Below are 18,428 nucleotides of genomic sequence, written 5' to 3'. Positions count from 1 at the left end.
ATTATTAATGTTAATAACAATAAAATGTATTATTTTCTCATAAATATTAATAACAACACTGATAATAATTATTTTAATAATAATTATAATAATATTAAATAATAATAATGATATTACTATAAAAAAAATGGTAACAATAATGTAACTCATAATACTATTATAATAATATTAATATTATTAATGATAATAATAATATTAATGATAATAATAATATAACACTTAACCTATATCAACTTTACATCTATAAATTATAATTAAAATAATATTAATAATACCAGTATTGATATTGATATTATTACTGAAAGTAATGATAATATTATCATAACAACTATATTTATACTTATATTATATATATATGTATTATACTTATGTAATATTTGATAATCATAGAGTATCTTATATAATAACTTTTATTGAATATTTACTATTTATACTTTTCATACATAATACAACATTAACATGATTATATATATTTATATATATAGCTTCCTTTTAAATTATCCTTAATTATTTATATCTTATTATTTATATATATATATATATATATATATATATATATATATATATATATATATATATATATATATATATATATATATAATGCACTACATTGTGGAACCATATTAATGAAAAGAAGCAACTACAACAATGTAAAGTCAAAAATTTAAAATCAAATTTATGGTTCTCATTTGAACATTTGGCTATATTAAGTTATACAAGCTCACCCTCTATATGTACCATGTAAATCTGAATTCATTTAATCATTTCGTGAAACTTGCATTATTTTCTTAGTCATCTAATTATCCATCAAAATTTTCATACCTAATAAAAGGTTCAACGTATAGCTAGACGTTACAATTTTAATCTGTTTACTTATTGAAAGGTTGATTTGAGTAATAATTCATCTCTTGCAGGTCAAATGGGTAAAAGATTCTATTTTTAAAAAGCTAAAAACAATATAGAACCTCCTAATGTGTTGAGAAAAGAAAAATTATTATTTTGATTATAGTTTTTATTAGACAAGATAGTTGAACTATAACTTATGTGTGTTATTTGTGTGTCTAATACAGATACAAGAGAGGTGTATATACAGAATATACATTTACATAATATAATCCTACACTGTAATCCTACACTTCAACTATCTTGTCTAATAGCTTTCATATTGATAAGAAATTATTCATAAATTAATTAAAATAATGATCAATCATAATTTGTTGACACAAAATGTTATCAGTTCTAATTAAAGGATAACTGGCTATACATATGTTGTTATTAGATGACGATACCTAAATTAAGGAGTTCTAGATTTTTGATTTTGATGAAGTGTGATCAAGACTTTTGTTAGACCACGACAGTATGGGAAATATACCACTCACAAAAGCTAGGGCTTTTCAATAACAATAATGATAATGATAATTGAGGATAAAGCTGACTTCTAAAGAGTGAATACCTTCTTGACAAGACATTATCCACCGACAAATGAGTTCCGCTGTACAGCCTATGTAGTTTCAGAATGAAGTCGTACCATTTAAAATCCTGAAGGGTCACCACCTGATACGAGACAAAAACCAACATTAACTGCAGAGTTAAAGTTATCCAGGTATTACAGGCAAAGTTTCCACAAGTATATGGGTAGCAATATCAATCCATTTACTTATGAATGACTCGATTTGGGTATGGGAAAATTTAAACAAGCCTGAATGGGGAATAGGTTGAACAAGTCAAACAGGTCGTAACTTGCCCAAAGTCTACCATAATAATGCATATAATATAACTTCCAACATCATTTTATTCAAAATGAATATTGTTCTGGTAATCACAACTTACATTTCAATATTAATACTTTAAACATATGAACAAAAAAGTGTATGTGGGTCAACCCAACCCTTTAGGCCCGCCCATATGGACATGTCTAAAGTATATGAAACGAAGTCTAAATTGCACCTCGAAGTTTCCACTTGAAGGGTGGGCATTAGGAGTTATCCTCATTCCACCACCAAAGAATTGTCCATTCCCAATGCAGAGAGCTGTTACTTTGGAATATACTTCCCACTCCCCGTCGTTAACCTAAAATAAATCATATCATATCATAACTGAACAAAGGCCAGCAGGGTAAAAAGGAAAATGAAGTACAATTAATTAAAGTGAAGCGAAGTACTGACTCTGATCTTTAGATCCTGGTTGTGATGCCCAAAAAAGGCTTGCAGAGCACCAATAACATAGCACAACTTCCCAAATCTTTTGTATCTAGATGCATGATAACCTGCTTTTGCACTCCTGAAAGTTCATTTAAGATAATCATTTGTACTACCCCAAATTGAATATTGTTCTCATAATTTCTAAAGGTGGTATGCTTACAGATGAATATCTGCAACATTTATGAAGTAGTGCAAATCTCCACCTTCTTTAGTGATTACCCCAATATCAATCCGTGACCTAGACCCTGCATAACGCTTTCATCTCAAAAATCCGAAATGATAAAATACTCAGTGATAGGAAATCATACTCTCCAAACACTACAGGTACTACACTACCAGGAACAAAATATTCACAACCTTTAACTAAGCGTTCAATGGCGTCAACAGGATCATTTGTCCTAACAAAGTAAAAAAAAAAATGATCTATATTAAGCTGGTGATTGATGTTGTTAATGTACAACTTAAAATCAAATTTATGGTTCTCATTTGAACATTTGGCTATATTAAGTTATACAAGCTCACCCTCTATATGTACCATGTAAATCTGAATTCATTTAATCATTTCGTGAAACTTGCATTATTTTCTTAGTCATCTAATTATCCATCAAAATTTTCATACCTAATAAAAGGTTCAGCGTATAGCTAGACATTACAATTTTAATCTGTTTACTTATTGAAAGGTTGATTTGAGTAATAATTCATCTCTTGCAGGTCAGATGGGTAAAAGATTCTATTTTTAAAAAGCTAAAAACAATATAGAACCTCCTAATGTGTTGAGAAAAGAAAAATTATTATTTTGATTATAGCTTTTATTAGACAAGATAGTTGAACTATAACTTATGTGTGTTATTTGTGTGTCTAATACAGATACAAGAGAGGTGTATATACAGAATATACATTTACATAATATAACCCTACACTGTAATCCTACACTTCAACTATCTTGTCTAATAGATTTCAAATTGATAAGAAATTATTCATAAATTAATTAAAATAATGATCAATCATAATTTGTGGACACAAAATGTTATCAGTTCTAATTAAAGGATAACTGGCTATACATATGTTGTTATTAGATGACGATACCTAAATTAAGGAGTTCTAGATTTTTGATTTTGATGAAGTGTGATCAAGACTTTTGTTAGACCACGACAGTATGGGAAACATACCACTCACAAAAGCTAGGGCTTTTCAATAACAATAATGATAATGATAATTGAGGATAAAGCTGACTTCTAAAGAGTGAATACCTTCTTGACAAGACATTATCCACCAACAAATGAGTTCCGCTGTACAGCCTATGTAGTTTTAGATTGAAGTCGTACCATTTAAAATCCTGAAGGGTCACCACCTGATACGAGACAAAAACCAACATTAACTGCAGAGTTAAAGTTATCCAGGTATTACAGGCAAAGTTTCCACAAGTATATGGGTAGCAATATCAATCCATTTACTTATGAATGACTCGATTTGGGTAAGGGAAAATTTAAACAAGCCTGAATGGGGAATGGGTTGAACAAGTCAAACAGGTCGTAACTTGCCCAAAGTCTACCATAATAATGCATATAATATAACTTCCAACATCTTTTTATTCAAAATGAATATTGTTCTGGTAATCACAACTTACATTTCAATATTAATACTTTAAACATATGAACAAAAAAGTGTATGTGGGTCAACCCAACCCTTTAGGCCTGCCCATATTGACACGTCTAAAGTATATGAAACGAAGTCTAAATTGCACCTCGAAGTTTCCACTTGAAGGGTGGGCATTAGGAGTTATCCTCATTCCACCACCAAAGAATTGTCCATTCCCAATGCAGAGAGCTGTTACTTTGGGATATACTTCCCACTCCCCGTCGTTAACCTAAAATAAATCATATCATATCATAACTGAACAAAGGCCAGCAGGGTAAAAAGGAAAATGAAGTACAATTAATTAAAGTGAAGCGAAGTACTGACTCTGATCTTTAGATCCTGGTTGTGATGCCCAAAAAAGGCTTGCAGAGCACCAATAACATAGCACAACTTCCCAAATCTTTTGTATCTAGATGCATGATAACCTGCTTTTGCACTCCTGAAAGTTCATTTAAGATAATCATTTGTACTACCCCAAATTGAATATTGTTCTCATAATTTCTAAAGGTGGTATGCTTACAGATGAATATCTGCAACATTTATGAAGTAGTGCAAATCTCCACCTTCTTTAGTGATTACCCCAATATCAATCCGTGACCTAGACCCTACAGAACGCTTTCATCTCAAAAATCCGAAATGATTAAATACTCAGTGATAGGAAATCATACTCTCCAAACACTATAGGTACTACACTACCAGGAACAAAATATTCACAACCTTTAACTAAGCGTTCAATGGCGTCAACAGGATCATTTGTCCTAACAAAGTAAAAAAAAAAATGATCTATATTTTGTTGATTAGGATGTTGATTTGATGTGTATATACCAATAGTAAATACATATAGAAGCTGGGTATGATACGGGTACATATACCCTAGATATACGTATAGAAATCTTGAGGAAACGGAACGAGAATTCAAATATAGCTATATTTTGTGAATATACTTATATTGTTTTATGTATTTAAGTCCTTAAAAAGTGATTAAATACATTATATATACGATACATGTATAAGCATTATAGATTATAAGTATATATATCAAAGAATGTTACGTATAGTTATCGTTTTGAAAACTTAAGTTAGTAGTTTGAAAATATACTTATAACCCATTGTCATTAGTACACAATGAGATGTTACACCATCCTTAGATCATGTTATATATATATATATATATATATATATATATATATATATATATATATATATATATATATATATATATATATATTAACACATATAATTGTAATCAAATAAATTCATATATTATATCTTAAATTATATATCTTATATATTTAATTTGTATACATTTAAAATAGTTAATGTTTATATAGTTTAATATTATATTTAAAATCAATAATTTGTTATATGTAAATACTTATATAAATAATCTTATTATATATAATTATATGTATAGTAGTTGTAATATATATACTCTTATATAGAAAATATTTATTTGTTATAATAATATTGTTAATATAAAAGTAGTAATCATAATAATAATATTATTAATAATAATAATAACAATAATAATAATAATAATAATAATAATAATAATAATAATAATAATAATAATAATAATAATAATAATAAAAGTAATAATAATGATAATAATAATAATAATAATAATAATAATAATAATAATAATAATAATAATAAAAATGCTAAATATTAATAAAAATGATAGTGTTAATGTTAAGAAATGATAATTTTTGATAAAATGATAATTTTAACGTTTTAATTAATCCATTAACATAAGTTGAAATGATATAATTCATATAACATAAGTATTTAATTAATTAATTAAATATTAATCATAACATAAGTATTATTAATTAATAATAATTTTTTTATCATATCATAAGTATTATTAATTAATAATGAATTATTAATTATACCATAAGTTTTAATTAAAATTATTAAGTCATAAGTATTTAATTATTGAATTATAATTAAATAATAACTAAGCCATATAATAATTAAATAATTAATTAATCTTTATTATAAGTCTTATTATAATAATCTCATAACATAAGTTTAATACTTACCATAAGTATTTTCCATTAATAATAAAAGTATTTTTAATCATAAGTTTAATTAAAAGTTTCATTAATAAAAATGTAATCAATAAAGATATAATAAATATGTATATCATAAGTCCTAAATTTAATTAATCACTTTTATATCATAAGTAATTTAATGATAATGAAAATCATTATTTTATATCATAAGTTAGATGTTATAACCATAAGTTTTAATTACAAGTTCATCGGGTCATAACTTGAGCCCCGGGTATCAGTTTTCGGCGAGTCTTATATATATATATATATATATATATATATATATATATATATATATATATATATATATATATATATATATATATATATATATATATATATATATATATTATATTTTAATTTTAATTTCAATTTTAATTTTAAATTATAGTAATAAGGGTATGTTAGCGAATGTTGTAAGGGTGTAAGTCGAAATTCTGTCCCTGCAACGCTACACTATTTTTAATCATTGTAAGTTATGTTCAACCTTTTTAAATTAATGTCTCGTAGCTAAGTTATTATTATGCTTATTTAATGCCGAAGTAATCTTGATGTTGGGCTAAAATATTAAAGATTGGGTAATTGGGCTTTGTACCATAATTGGGGTTTGGACAAAAGAACGACACTTGTGGAAATTAGACTATGGGCTATTAATGGGCTTTATATTAACTAAATGATACCTCGTTGATTTAATATATAGACTTATAATTTGACGTATTTATAAATAACCACATACGCTTGACTAAGCACGGTGGGCGGGATATCTATAAATATCAATAATTGTTCATTTTACCGGATACGGGACTGGATTAATAGTTAATGGACTAGTTAAAACAGGGGTGGATTACATTCAAGGGTAATTGGTGTAATTGTTAACAAAGTAATAAAACCTTGGATTACACGCAGTCGATAACCTGGTGTATTCATTAAACAAAGTATTAAGACCTTGTTACAATTCGAATCCCCAATTAGTTGGAATATTTGACTTCGGGTATAAGGATAATTTGACGAAGACTCTCGCACTTTATATTTATGACTGATGGACTATTATGGACAAAACCGTATGGACATATCAAATAATCCAGGACAAAGGACAATTAACCCATGGTACTAAACTAAAAACAACACGTCGAACATCATGATTACGGAAGTTTAAATAAGCATAATTCCTTTATTTCATATTTAATTTCCTTTATTTCATAGTTAATTGCACTTTTAATTATCGCACTTTAATTTATTGTTATTTTAATTATCGTACTTTTTAATTATCGCAACTTTATTTATTGTCATTTACTTTACACACTTTTATTTATCGCAATTTCATTATCGTTATTTACTTTACGCTTTAAATTAAGTCTTTTATATATTTAATATTTTACATTAGGTTTTAACTGCGACTAAAGTTTTAAAATCGACAAACCGGTCATTAAACGGTAAAAACCCCCTTTCATAATAATAATACTACTTATATTTATATGTATTTTTCTATTTTTACAAATATAGTTTTAAAAATATAGCGTTAAACTTGACTAAAGTTCCCTGTGGACGAACCAGACTTACTAAAAACTACACTACTGTACGATTAGGTACACTGCATATAAGTGTTGTAGCAAGGTTTAAGTATATCCACTCTATAAATAAATAAATAACTTGTATAAAAATGTATAGTATTTAATAGTATTTTGTAGTAAAAATTAATACTATTTTGTATACACCTCTACGCACATCAAGCCCATAGTCTAATTTCCACAAGTGTCGTTCTTTTGTCCAAACCCCAATTATGGTACAAAGCCCAATTACCCCGTCTTTAATATTTTAGCCCAACATCACGATTATTTCGGCTTAAATAAGCATAATAATAACTTAGCTACGAGACATTAATTTAAAAAGGTTGAACATAACTTACAATGATTAATAATAGCGTAGCGTTACACGGACAGAATTTCAACTTTAAAACCCGTCAAACATTTCTTACAATAACCTAACTAAACCATAACTTTATTATTAAAATTAACTTAAATTAAAATTATAATATAAATATATATTTATGTTTACAGAAGAAGGAAATGAAAAGAGAGTTGAAGGTGTCCGTTCACTCCGTGAAATGCATCTCTATTTATAGGCCATATGTTTGAACTGTTTTGAAGTTGAATTTGAATCAAATTGTCTGGTGGCTTCAATCAACTTGCTTATTAAAATTATTAATTTATCAACTTTCATTTCTCGTGATCGATATTATTATTATTATATTATTATTATTATTATTATTATTATTATAAATTATTTAAATATTATATTATATTCTTGAGCATAGTTGACTTGTAATTTTAGCTCCGTTGAGTCGTACGTTGATAGTTGGTTCATGTCTCAGTTCCGGATTTTCGAACGCCTTTTCGTATGCTTGGATATCTTGTATTTTATGTTTCGCGGCTTGTACTCTTGTCATTTTTAGACGTTATTCATCAATAAATTGAACCACTTGGATTATAACTTGTACGTTTGAGCATTTTGGACGTTTGCACCTTCAAATCGTCGAATCTGTCTTTTGTCTTAACCTTTTATTATTTAAACGAATATCACTTGTAAATAGAACAATTGCAATTAAAAGCTTGTCTTTCTTGAAGGATAATGCTATGAAATATATGTTCGTTTTTAGCATTATCAATAATATATAAGTTAAACCTATAACTCACCAACATTTTTGTTGACGTTTTAAGCATGTTTATTCTCATGTGATTATTAAGAGCTTCCGCTGTTGCATACTAAAATAAGAACAAGATTTGGAGTCCATGCTTGTATGATATTATGTAAAAACTGCATTCAAGAAACTTATTTTTGATGTAATATATTCTTATTGTAAACCATTATGTAATGGTCGTGTGTAAACGGTATATTTTAGATTATCATTATTTGATAATCTAAGTAATACTTTTTAAACCTTTATAGATAAAATAAAGGTTATGGTTGTTTTAAAAATGAATGCAGTCTTTGAAAAACGTCTCATATAGAGGTCAAAAACCTCGCGACGAAATCAATTAATATGGAACGTTTATAATCAATATGAATGGGACATTTCAGTTGGTATCAGAGCGTTGGTCTTAGAGAACCAGAAATTTGCATTAGTGTGTCATATCGAGTTTGTTAGGATACATTAGTGAGTCTGAACTTCGACCGTGTTTTCTTTAAAAACGATTGCTTAACACTTTTGTTGGAAACTATATATTATTAACATGTAAATATTATGTGATATATTAACCTCTTATTGTGTTTGATATTGTGTGATATATGTCTACCACTAGTACAAATCCCATTGATTCACCTAATAATAATGAAGAGTCGAATATATTTTGGGAAGATTCACAAATTTTCGAAGAGGAACCTGAAGAAGAGGAACCGGAAGAGGAGGAACCGAAAGAAGAAGAGGTTCCGGAGGAAGAAATATTGATACCTATAGTAAATCGATTAAAAAAAAGAAAATTCTCAACCAACGGACCAAAGTTAATAATGGTCAATGGTGTTTCCGTTGAGGAAGCAAAATATTGGGAAGATTACTAATTTTTCGATGAATCGGATCCCGATGAGGATTCCGATGATGTTATAGAAATTACCTCGACCCAATGTAATAAAGCGAAAGAAAATAATAAGGAAAAAGGTATAAAATAGAGAAACCCGATTCCAACCCCGATGAACTTTATATGTATCGACAACATCCGTATTTTCTAAAATGTAACAATGACCTGGGAACCTCTAAACCACCAGGTTTTTCTAAACCATCATGGAAAATGACGGCTCGTATTAGAGGAACACCATATATTCCTAGAAAACTAGGAAAATGAACCAAGTCCGAAGAAGAAGAAACCAGTGATTCAGATTAGAGGGTTGTAATCATGTTGTGTATTATATGTATTGTATTGTGCTTGTACTTTTATGTTCTATGTAAAAATTGCTTGTATTGTTTGTTAATTATCTTTTACGAATCTAATCCTTGTCTATTTTACAGTATAAAAACAAAATGGACGTTAAGGGTAGACAACCGAATATTTTAGAAGATCTACCAGAGGATATGATTGAGGAAATCTTGTCTAGAGTCTGTCAGAATTCATCAGCACAATTAATTATGGCAAAATTAACTTGTCAAACATTTGAAAGACTTTCCAGAAATGCCTTAGTTTATAAAAGGCTTTCCTTTGATAGGTGGGGTATATCACATTGGGGAGAAAGTTACGCTGTGTTTTATTTAAAGCGTTAAATGCGGGGAACCCAAATGCAATTTTACGCTACGGGTTAAGAACCTATTTTGACTCAACATATCCCAACATAGGATTTCGTGAATTAGAAAGAGCTTCTAACATGCAACATAAAGAAGCATGTTATGCTTACGGGTTAGTGATGTTTGCTTCTTACCAAAGTGAGAAAAAGAACATCGGATTGCAGCTTTTAGATAAAACCTTCCTACAAGTGACGGATTCAGTAGTTGGGGTGAGAAACAAGGTTTTTAGATTATTACGGGGCTGTTGGATATTACGAAACCCTCATCCTTTTGACGACATTACAACATGCTGCCTAGCCAATGGTCATAACTGTTATTTTCCACAAGACCAAGGATGGGAAGTCGTCTTAGTAAAACCAGAATGCATGACTTGTTTCTGGACTTTTAAATTACGTGTCTTTATTTCCTTTGCTGAACAACTTGCGTATTAACTAGATTTATCTTCAAAACTGTCATGTATTAAAGTGTACTATATTTCATGTTATATGTAATATAGCGATGTTGTAAGTTTGAAGAATATTTATATGTGATATTTTATTATAATCAGTTTTTCATATGAAATTGTAGTAGTTGAATTGTATATTAGCTACTAAGTATGAACTTAACGGGTAGGTAGTACCCGAATTTAAACTTATAAAACGCTAATATGAAGAAAAAGCTTTTATAAATGAGTTCATATTATGCTACGAAATACTATTGACTACTCTTAATATTCTGTATGATTAACTCAATTCAGTTGGCTATTTTGAAGGAAATGGCACCGACTACTCGACACACCATGAATATGAGCGAAGAGGAATTTTGTACCTTTCTTGCTGCAAACATAGCCGCAGTACAAGCTGCGCTACATACCAACAATAACTCTGAATCTAGCAATGCAGCTAATGGCGCAAGAAATCGTGTAGGATGCTCCTACAAAGAATTCACTGCCTGCAAACCTTTGGAATTTGATGGAACCAAAGGACCAATTGGATTGAAACGGTGGTCCGAGAAAGTCGAATCGGTGTTTGCCATAAGTAAGTGTACTGAAGAGGACAAAGTTAAGTACGCTACGCATACCTTCATAGGTACTGCATTAATGTGGTGGAACACCTATCATGAACAGGTAGGACAAAATGCTGCTTACGCACTACTGTGGTCGTCATTCAAGCAATTGATGAACGAGCAGTACCGTCCTAGAAACGAAGTCAATAAGCTCAAGGTAGAGCTTAGAGAGTTACGAACACAAGGGTTCGACATTACCACGTATGAACGACGATTCACGGAGTTGTGCCTATTGTGTCCGGGAGCGTTCGAAGATGAAGAAGAGAAGATCGACGCGTTTGTAAAAGGGTTACCACTAAGTATTCAAGAAGATGTAAGTTCACACGAGCCCGCTTCCATACAAAAGGCAAGTCGAATGGCTCATAAACTCATAAATCATATTGAGGGAAGAATTAAAGAGCAGGCGGCCGAAGAAGCCAACACGAAACAACTCAAGAGGAAGTAGGAGGAAAATGGTGACAAGAGTCACCAGTACAACAACAATAACAATTACAACCACAATCGCAACAACTATCCCAATAACCGCAACAACAATCGCAACAATAACTGCAATCCTAACAATAACTACAACAAACATCCCAACAATAACAACAACTACAACAACCGTTTCAACAACAATAACAATCCCAACAACAACCTCAATAACAACAACAGCAACAAAAACCAAAAACAACCATGTCATAGGTGTGAATAAAATCATCAGGGGTTTTGCACGACATTTTGCAACAGGTGTAAAAGAAATGGTCATAGCGCGACAAAGTGTGAGGTCTACGGACCAAAGTTTAACAGAACTAAAGGAACAAATAGTGTCAGAACAAGTAATGCTGGAACGAATAGTGTCGGAACAAGTAATACCAACGCTGTTTGTTATAAATGTGGAAAACCAGGCCACATTATTCTAAATTGCCCGAATCAGGGGAATACTAATGGGCAGGGCCGTGGAAGAGTTTTCAATATTAATGCGGCAGAAGCACAGGAAGACCCGGAGCTTGTTACGGGTACGTTTCTTATTGACGATAAATCTGCTTATGTTTTATTTGATTCGGGTGCGGATAGAAGCTATATGAGTAGAGAATTTTGTGCTAAATTAAGTTGCCCATTGACGCCTTTGGATAATAAATTTTTACTCGAATTAGCAAATGGTAAATTAATTTCAGCAGATAATATATGTCGAGATAGATAAATTAAAGTGGGTGATGAAACGTTTAAGATTGATTTAATACCAGTCGAGTTAGGAAGTTTTGATGTAATAATTGGCATGGACTGGTTGAAGAAGGTAAGAGCAGAGGTCGTTTGTTACAAAAATGCGATTCGCATTATGCGTGAAAAAGGAAAACCTTTAATGGTGTACGGAGAAAAGAACAATGCGAAGTTAAATCTTATTAGTAGTTTGAAGGCACAAAAACTAATAAGAAAAGTTGTTACGTCATTCTAGCACACATCGAGGAAGTTAAACCTAAAGAAAAGAACATCAGTGATGTTCCCGTCGCAAAAGAATTTTCCGATGTATTTCCGAAAGAATTACCGGGATTACCCCCACATCGATCCGTTGAATTTCAAATAGACCTTGTACCAGGAGCTGCACCAATAGCTCGTGCTCCATACAGACTCGCACCCAGCGAAATGAAAGAATTACAAAGTCAGTTACAGGAAATTTTAGAGCGTGGTTTCATTCGACCAAGTACATCACCATGGGGAGCCCCTGTTCTGTTTGTCAAGAAGAAAGATGGTGCATTCAGGTTGTGTATCGACTACCAAGAGTTGAACAAACTTACCATCAAGAACCATTACCCAATACTGAGAATCGACGACTTATTTGATCAACTACAAGGCTCATCGGTTTATTCGAAGATCGATTTACGTTCTGGATATCACCAAATGCGGGTGAAAGAGGATGACATTCCGAAGATTGCTTTTAGGACGTGTTACGGTCATTACGAGTTTATGGTTATGCCGTTTGGATTGACTAACGCACCAGCTGTGTTCAAGGACCTCATGAACTAAGTGTGTGGGCCATATCTTGACAAGTTTGTCATTGTTTTCATCGATGACATACTTATTTACTCGAAGAATGATCAAGAGCACGATGAACATTTGAGAAAAGTGCTAGAGTTGCTGAGAAAAGAAAAAATGTACGCTAAGTTTTCAAAGTGTGCATTTTGGTTGAAGAAGTTCAATTCCTCGGTCATATAGTGAACAAAGAAGGTATTCAGGTGGATCCAGCAAAGATTGAAACCGTTGAAAAGTGGGAAACCCCGAAAACTCCGAAACACATACGCCAATTTTTAGGGCTAGCTGGTTATTACAGGAGATTCATCCAAGATTTTTCCAAAATAGCAAAACCCTTGACTGCATTAACGCATAAAGGGAGGAAATTTGAATGGAAAGATGAACAAGAAAAAGCGTTTCAATTGTTAAAGAAAAAGTTAACTACGGTACCTATATTGTCATTACCTGAAGGGAATGATGATTTTGTGATATATTGTGATGCCTCAAAGCAAGGTCTCGGTTGTGTATTAATACAACGAACGAAAGTAATTACTTATGTGTCTAGATAATTAAAGATTCATGAGCAGAATTATACGACGCATGATTTGGAATTAGGCGCGGTTGTTTTTGCATTAAAGACTTGGAGGCACTACTTATATGGGGTCAAAAGTATTATATATACCGACCACAAAAGTCTTCAACACATATTTAATCAGAAACAACTGAACATGAGGCAGCGCAGATGGATTGAATTGTTGAACGATTACGACTTTGAGATTCGTTATCACTTGGGGAAGGCAAATGTGGTAGCCGACACCTTGAGAAGAAAGGACAGAGAACCCATTCGAGTAAAAGCTATGAATATAATGATTCACACTAACCTTACTACTCAAATAAAGGAGGCGCAACAAGGAGTTTTAAAAGAGGGAAATTTAAAGGATGAAATACCCAAAGGATCGGAGAAGCATCTTAATATTCGGGAAGAAGGAACCCGGTATAGGGCTGAAAGGATTTGGGTACCAAAATTTGGAGATATGAGAGAAATGGTACTTAGAGAAGCTCATAAAACAAGATACTCAATACATCCTGGAATGGGGAAGATGTACAAGGATCTCAAGAAACATTTTTGGTGGCCGGGTATGAAAGCCGATGTTGCTTAATATGTAGGAGAATGTTTGACGTGTTCTAATGTCAAAGCTGAGCATCAGAAACCATCAGGTCTACTTCAACAACCCGAAATCCCGGAATGGAAATGGGAAAACATTACCATGGATTTCATCACTAAATTGCCAAGGACTGCAAGTGTTTTTGATACTATTTGGGTAATAGTTGATCGTCTCACCAAATCAGCATACTTCCTGCCAATAAGAGAAGATGATAAGATGGAGAAGTTAGCACGACTGTATTTGAAGGAAGTCGTCTGCAGACATGGAATACCAATCTCTATTATCTCTGATAGGGATGGCAGATTTATTTCAAGATTCTGGCAGAGATTACAGCAAGCATTAGGAACTCATCTAGACATGAGTAATGCCTATCATCTATAAACTGATGGGCAGAGCAAAAGGATAATACAAACGCTTGAAGACATGCTACGAGCATGTGTTATTGATTTCGGAAATAGTTGGGATCGACATCTACCGTTAGCAGAATTTTCCTACAACAACATCTACCATTCAAGCATTGAGATGGTGCCGTTTGAAGCACTTTATTGTAGGAAGTGCAGGTCTCCAATTTTTTGGAGTGAAGTGGGGGATAGACAGATTACGGGTTCGGAGATAATACAAGAAACTACTGAGAAGATCATCCAAATTCAACAACGATTGAAAACCGCCCAAAGTCGACAAAAGAGCTACGCCGACATTAAAAGAAAAGATATAGAATTTGAAATTAGAGAGATGGTCATGCTTAAGGTTGCACCTTGGAAAGGCGTTGTTCGATTTGGTAAATGAGGGAAATTAAATCCAAGGTATATAGGACCATTCAAGATTATTGATCGTGTCGGACCAGTAGCTTACCGACTTGAATTACCACAACAACTCGCGGCTGTACATAACACTTTCCACGTCTCAAATTTGAAGAAATGTTTTTCTAAATAAGATCTCACTATTCCGTTAGACGAAATCCAAATCAATGAAAAACTTCAATTCGTCGAAGAACCCGTCGAAATAATGGATCGTGAGGTTAAAAGACTTAGGGAAAACAAGATACCAATTGTTAAAGTTTGATGGAATGCTCATAGAGGACCCGAGTTCACCTGGGAATGAGAAGATCAGATGAAGAAGAAATACCCGCACTTATTTCCAGAAGATACGTCAACACCTCCAACTGCTTAAAATTTCGGGACGAAATTTATTTAACGGGTAGGTACTGTAGTGACCCGAACTTTTCCATGTTTATATATATTAAATGAAATTGTTATTTACATGATTAAGTGTTTCCAACATGTTAAGCAATCAAACTTGTTAAGACTTGATTAATTGAAATTGGTTTCATATAGACAATTGACTACCCAAGTTGACCGGTGATTCACGAACGTTAAAACTTGTAAAAACTATATGATAATGTATATATGATTATATATATATAGTTAATATGATATTATGATAAGTAAGTATCTCATTAGGTATTTTAACAATGAGTTATATACATAAAATTGAGTTTATTGAATTAAGAAACTCGAAACGGTATATATAACGATTATCGTTATAACAACGTCTTACTAAATACATATGAATCATATTAAGATATTAATACACTATGTTTAATCATAATAAATGATAAGTAAACATGTCATTAAGTGTATTAACAATGAACTACATATGTAAAAACAAGACTACTAACTTAATGATTTCGAAACGAGACATATATGTAACGATTATCGTTGTAGCAAAATTTAACTGTATATATATCATACTAAGATATATTAATATATCATAATATCATGATAATGTAATAATTTAACATCTCTTTAGATATAATAAACAATGGGTTAACAACATTTAACAAGATCGTTAACCTAAAGGTTTCAAAACAACATTTACATGTAACGACTAACGATGACTTAACGACTTAGTTAAAATGTATATACATGTAGTGTTTTAATATGTATTCATACACTTTTGAAAGACTTCAATACACTTATCAAAATACTTCTACTTAACAAAAATTCTTACAATTACATCCTCGTTCAGTTTCATCAACAATTCTACTTGTATGCACCCGTATTCGTACTCGTACAATACACAGCTTTTAGATGTATGTACTATTGGTATATACACTCCAATGATCAGCTCTTAGTAGCCCATGTGAGTCACCTAACACATGTGGGAACCATCATTTGGCAACTAGCATGAAATATCTCATAAAATTACAAAAATATTAGTAATCATTCATGACTTATTTACATGTAAACAAAATTACACATCCTTTATATCTAATCCATATACCAACGACCAAAAACACCTATAAACACTTTCATTCTTCAATTTTCTTCATCTAATTGATCTCTCTCAAGTTCTATCTTCAAGTTCTAAGTGTTCTTCATAAATTCTATAAGTTCTAGTTTCATAAAATCAAGAATACTTCCAAGTTTGCTAGCTTACTTCCAATCTTGTAAAGTGATCATCCAACCTTAAGAAATCTTTTTTATTTACAGTAAGATATCTTTCTAATACAAGGTAATACTCATATTCAAACTTTGATTCAATAACAATCTTATTTCGAGTGAAAATCTTACTTGAACTTGTTTTCGTGTCATGATTCTGCTTCAAGAACTTTCAAGCCATCCAAGGATCTTTTGAAGCTAGATCTATTTTTCTCATTTCCAGTAGGTTTATCCACAAAACCTGAGGTAGTAATGATGTTCATAACATCATTCGTTTCATATATATAAAACTACCTTATTTGAAGGTTTAAACTTCAAATCACTAGAACATAGTTTAGTTAATTCTAAACTTGTTCGCAAACAAAAGTTAATCTTTCTAACTTAACTTTTAAAATCAACTAAACACATGTTATATATCTATATGATATGCTAACTTAATGATTTAAAACCTGGAAACACGAAAAAACACCATTAAACCGGACATACGCCGTCGTAGTAACACCGCGGCCTGTTTTGGGTTTGATAATTAAAAACTATGATAAACTTTGATTTAAAAGTTGTTCTTCTGGAAAAGTGATTTTTATTATGAACATGAAACTATATCCAAAAATCATGGTTAAACTCAAAGTGGAAGTATGTTTTTCAAAATGGTCATCAAGACGTCGTTCTTTCAACTGAAATGACTACCTCTTACAAAAATGACTTGTAACTTATATTTCCGACTATAAACCTATACTTTTTCTGTTTAGATTCATAAAATAGAGTTCAATATGAAACCATAGCAATTTGATTCACTCAAAACGGATTTAAAACGAAGAAGTTATGGGTAAAACAAGATTGGATATTTTATGATTGTTGTAGCTACGGAAAATATTGTAACAATTCTATACAAATCATATCCTAGCTAACTTATATTGTATTATACATGTATTCTAATATATTATGTAATCTTGGGATACCATAGTGTGACGACCCAGAAATTTCTGACCAAATTTAAACTTTAATCTTTATATTATTCAGACACGATAAGCAAAGTTTGTTAAGTTAAATCTCAAGAATTTTAAACTGTGTTCATACATTCATTATAACCTCGACCAAATTCCGACAATTCACGAACCGTTATATATAAATAGATATGTATATGTATATATATATATTATAACTTGAGAATATTAATAAAGTATTAAACGTATAATACTTTACACGAACGTATTTGTTTCAATATGATTTTTGACGAAAAAAATATATATTAAATGATTGAATTATCAGAAACATTGAATTATGATTAATAGTCTCTGTTGAGAGGTCCACTATGATTTGAGAAAATCTATTCCTCTTAACGATATTCAGAATAATTTGTAAAGCTATTTATAAATAAAAACAAAAAGTGTCATTTACGAAAGTTAGACAAAAGTTAGTAGAGAATTGGTTTCCATAATATTCTATTAATCTATTTTCAAACGTACAAAGACGTTTTCAGTTTAAAAAGATCTTTATTATTAAAACGTATATAACTTTTATAAATATCTAGAATCACTTTTGACAACTCATTACTTAACCAGTATAATAATTATAACGATATTTATATTTTATTTCATTAAATATATATAACGATTTAAATT

General features: G+C 30.8%; 2 protein-coding genes across 2 annotated transcripts in view; both read right to left on the bottom strand.

Moving 5' to 3' along the window:
* Positions 1-235: 235 nt before the first annotated feature.
* Positions 236-2,755, bottom strand: LOC139863736 (sphingoid long-chain bases kinase 2, mitochondrial-like). Its single transcript, XM_071852342.1, has 8 exons — positions 2,724-2,755; positions 2,559-2,599; positions 2,362-2,446; positions 2,166-2,280; positions 1,948-2,070; positions 1,454-1,554; positions 610-640; positions 236-241 (listed from the first exon to the last, which is right to left on the bottom strand). Exons 1-8 carry the CDS (start codon positions 2,753-2,755, stop codon positions 236-238), a joined length of 534 nt encoding a protein of 177 aa, XP_071708443.1.
* Positions 2,756-2,798: 43 nt separating this feature from the next.
* LOC139863735 (sphingoid long-chain bases kinase 2, mitochondrial-like) overlaps positions 2,799-18,428 on the bottom strand; it is a 119,113-nt gene continuing 103,483 nt past the window's right edge. Inside the window, exons 2-7 of the mRNA XM_071852340.1 lie at positions 4,557-4,597; positions 4,360-4,444; positions 4,164-4,278; positions 3,946-4,068; positions 3,452-3,552; positions 2,799-2,820 (exon numbers count right to left, since the gene is read on the bottom strand). Of these exons, the coding sequence (XP_071708441.1) occupies positions 2,799-2,820; positions 3,452-3,552; positions 3,946-4,068; positions 4,164-4,278; positions 4,360-4,444; positions 4,557-4,597 (487 nt within the window). The remainder of the gene's footprint in view (positions 2,821-3,451; positions 3,553-3,945; positions 4,069-4,163; positions 4,279-4,359; positions 4,445-4,556; positions 4,598-18,428) is intronic.

The sequence above is a fragment of the Rutidosis leptorrhynchoides genome, chromosome 8, assembly GCF_046630445.1.
Source record: "Rutidosis leptorrhynchoides isolate AG116_Rl617_1_P2 chromosome 8, CSIRO_AGI_Rlap_v1, whole genome shotgun sequence".
NCBI classification, from domain to species: domain Eukaryota; kingdom Viridiplantae; phylum Streptophyta; class Magnoliopsida; order Asterales; family Asteraceae; genus Rutidosis; species Rutidosis leptorrhynchoides.
The sequence above is the reverse complement of the archived record's forward strand: the minus strand, read 5'-3'. Positions and strand labels throughout refer to the sequence as shown.

Bases quoted from the DNA above. Each gene is read 5' to 3' on its own strand.
- LOC139863736 (XM_071852342.1), bottom strand. From the start codon at position 2,755: ATGAATTCAGATTTACATGGTACATATAGAGG. The intron at 2,071-2,165 runs GTCAGTACTTCG...GATTTATTTTAG, and splicing joins ACCAGGATCTAAAGATCAGA to GTTAACGACGGGGAGTGGGA. The intron at 641-1,453 runs GTATTCACTCTT...ACATTGTTGTAG, and splicing joins GATAATGTCTTGTCAAGAAG to TTGCTTCTTTTCATTAATAT.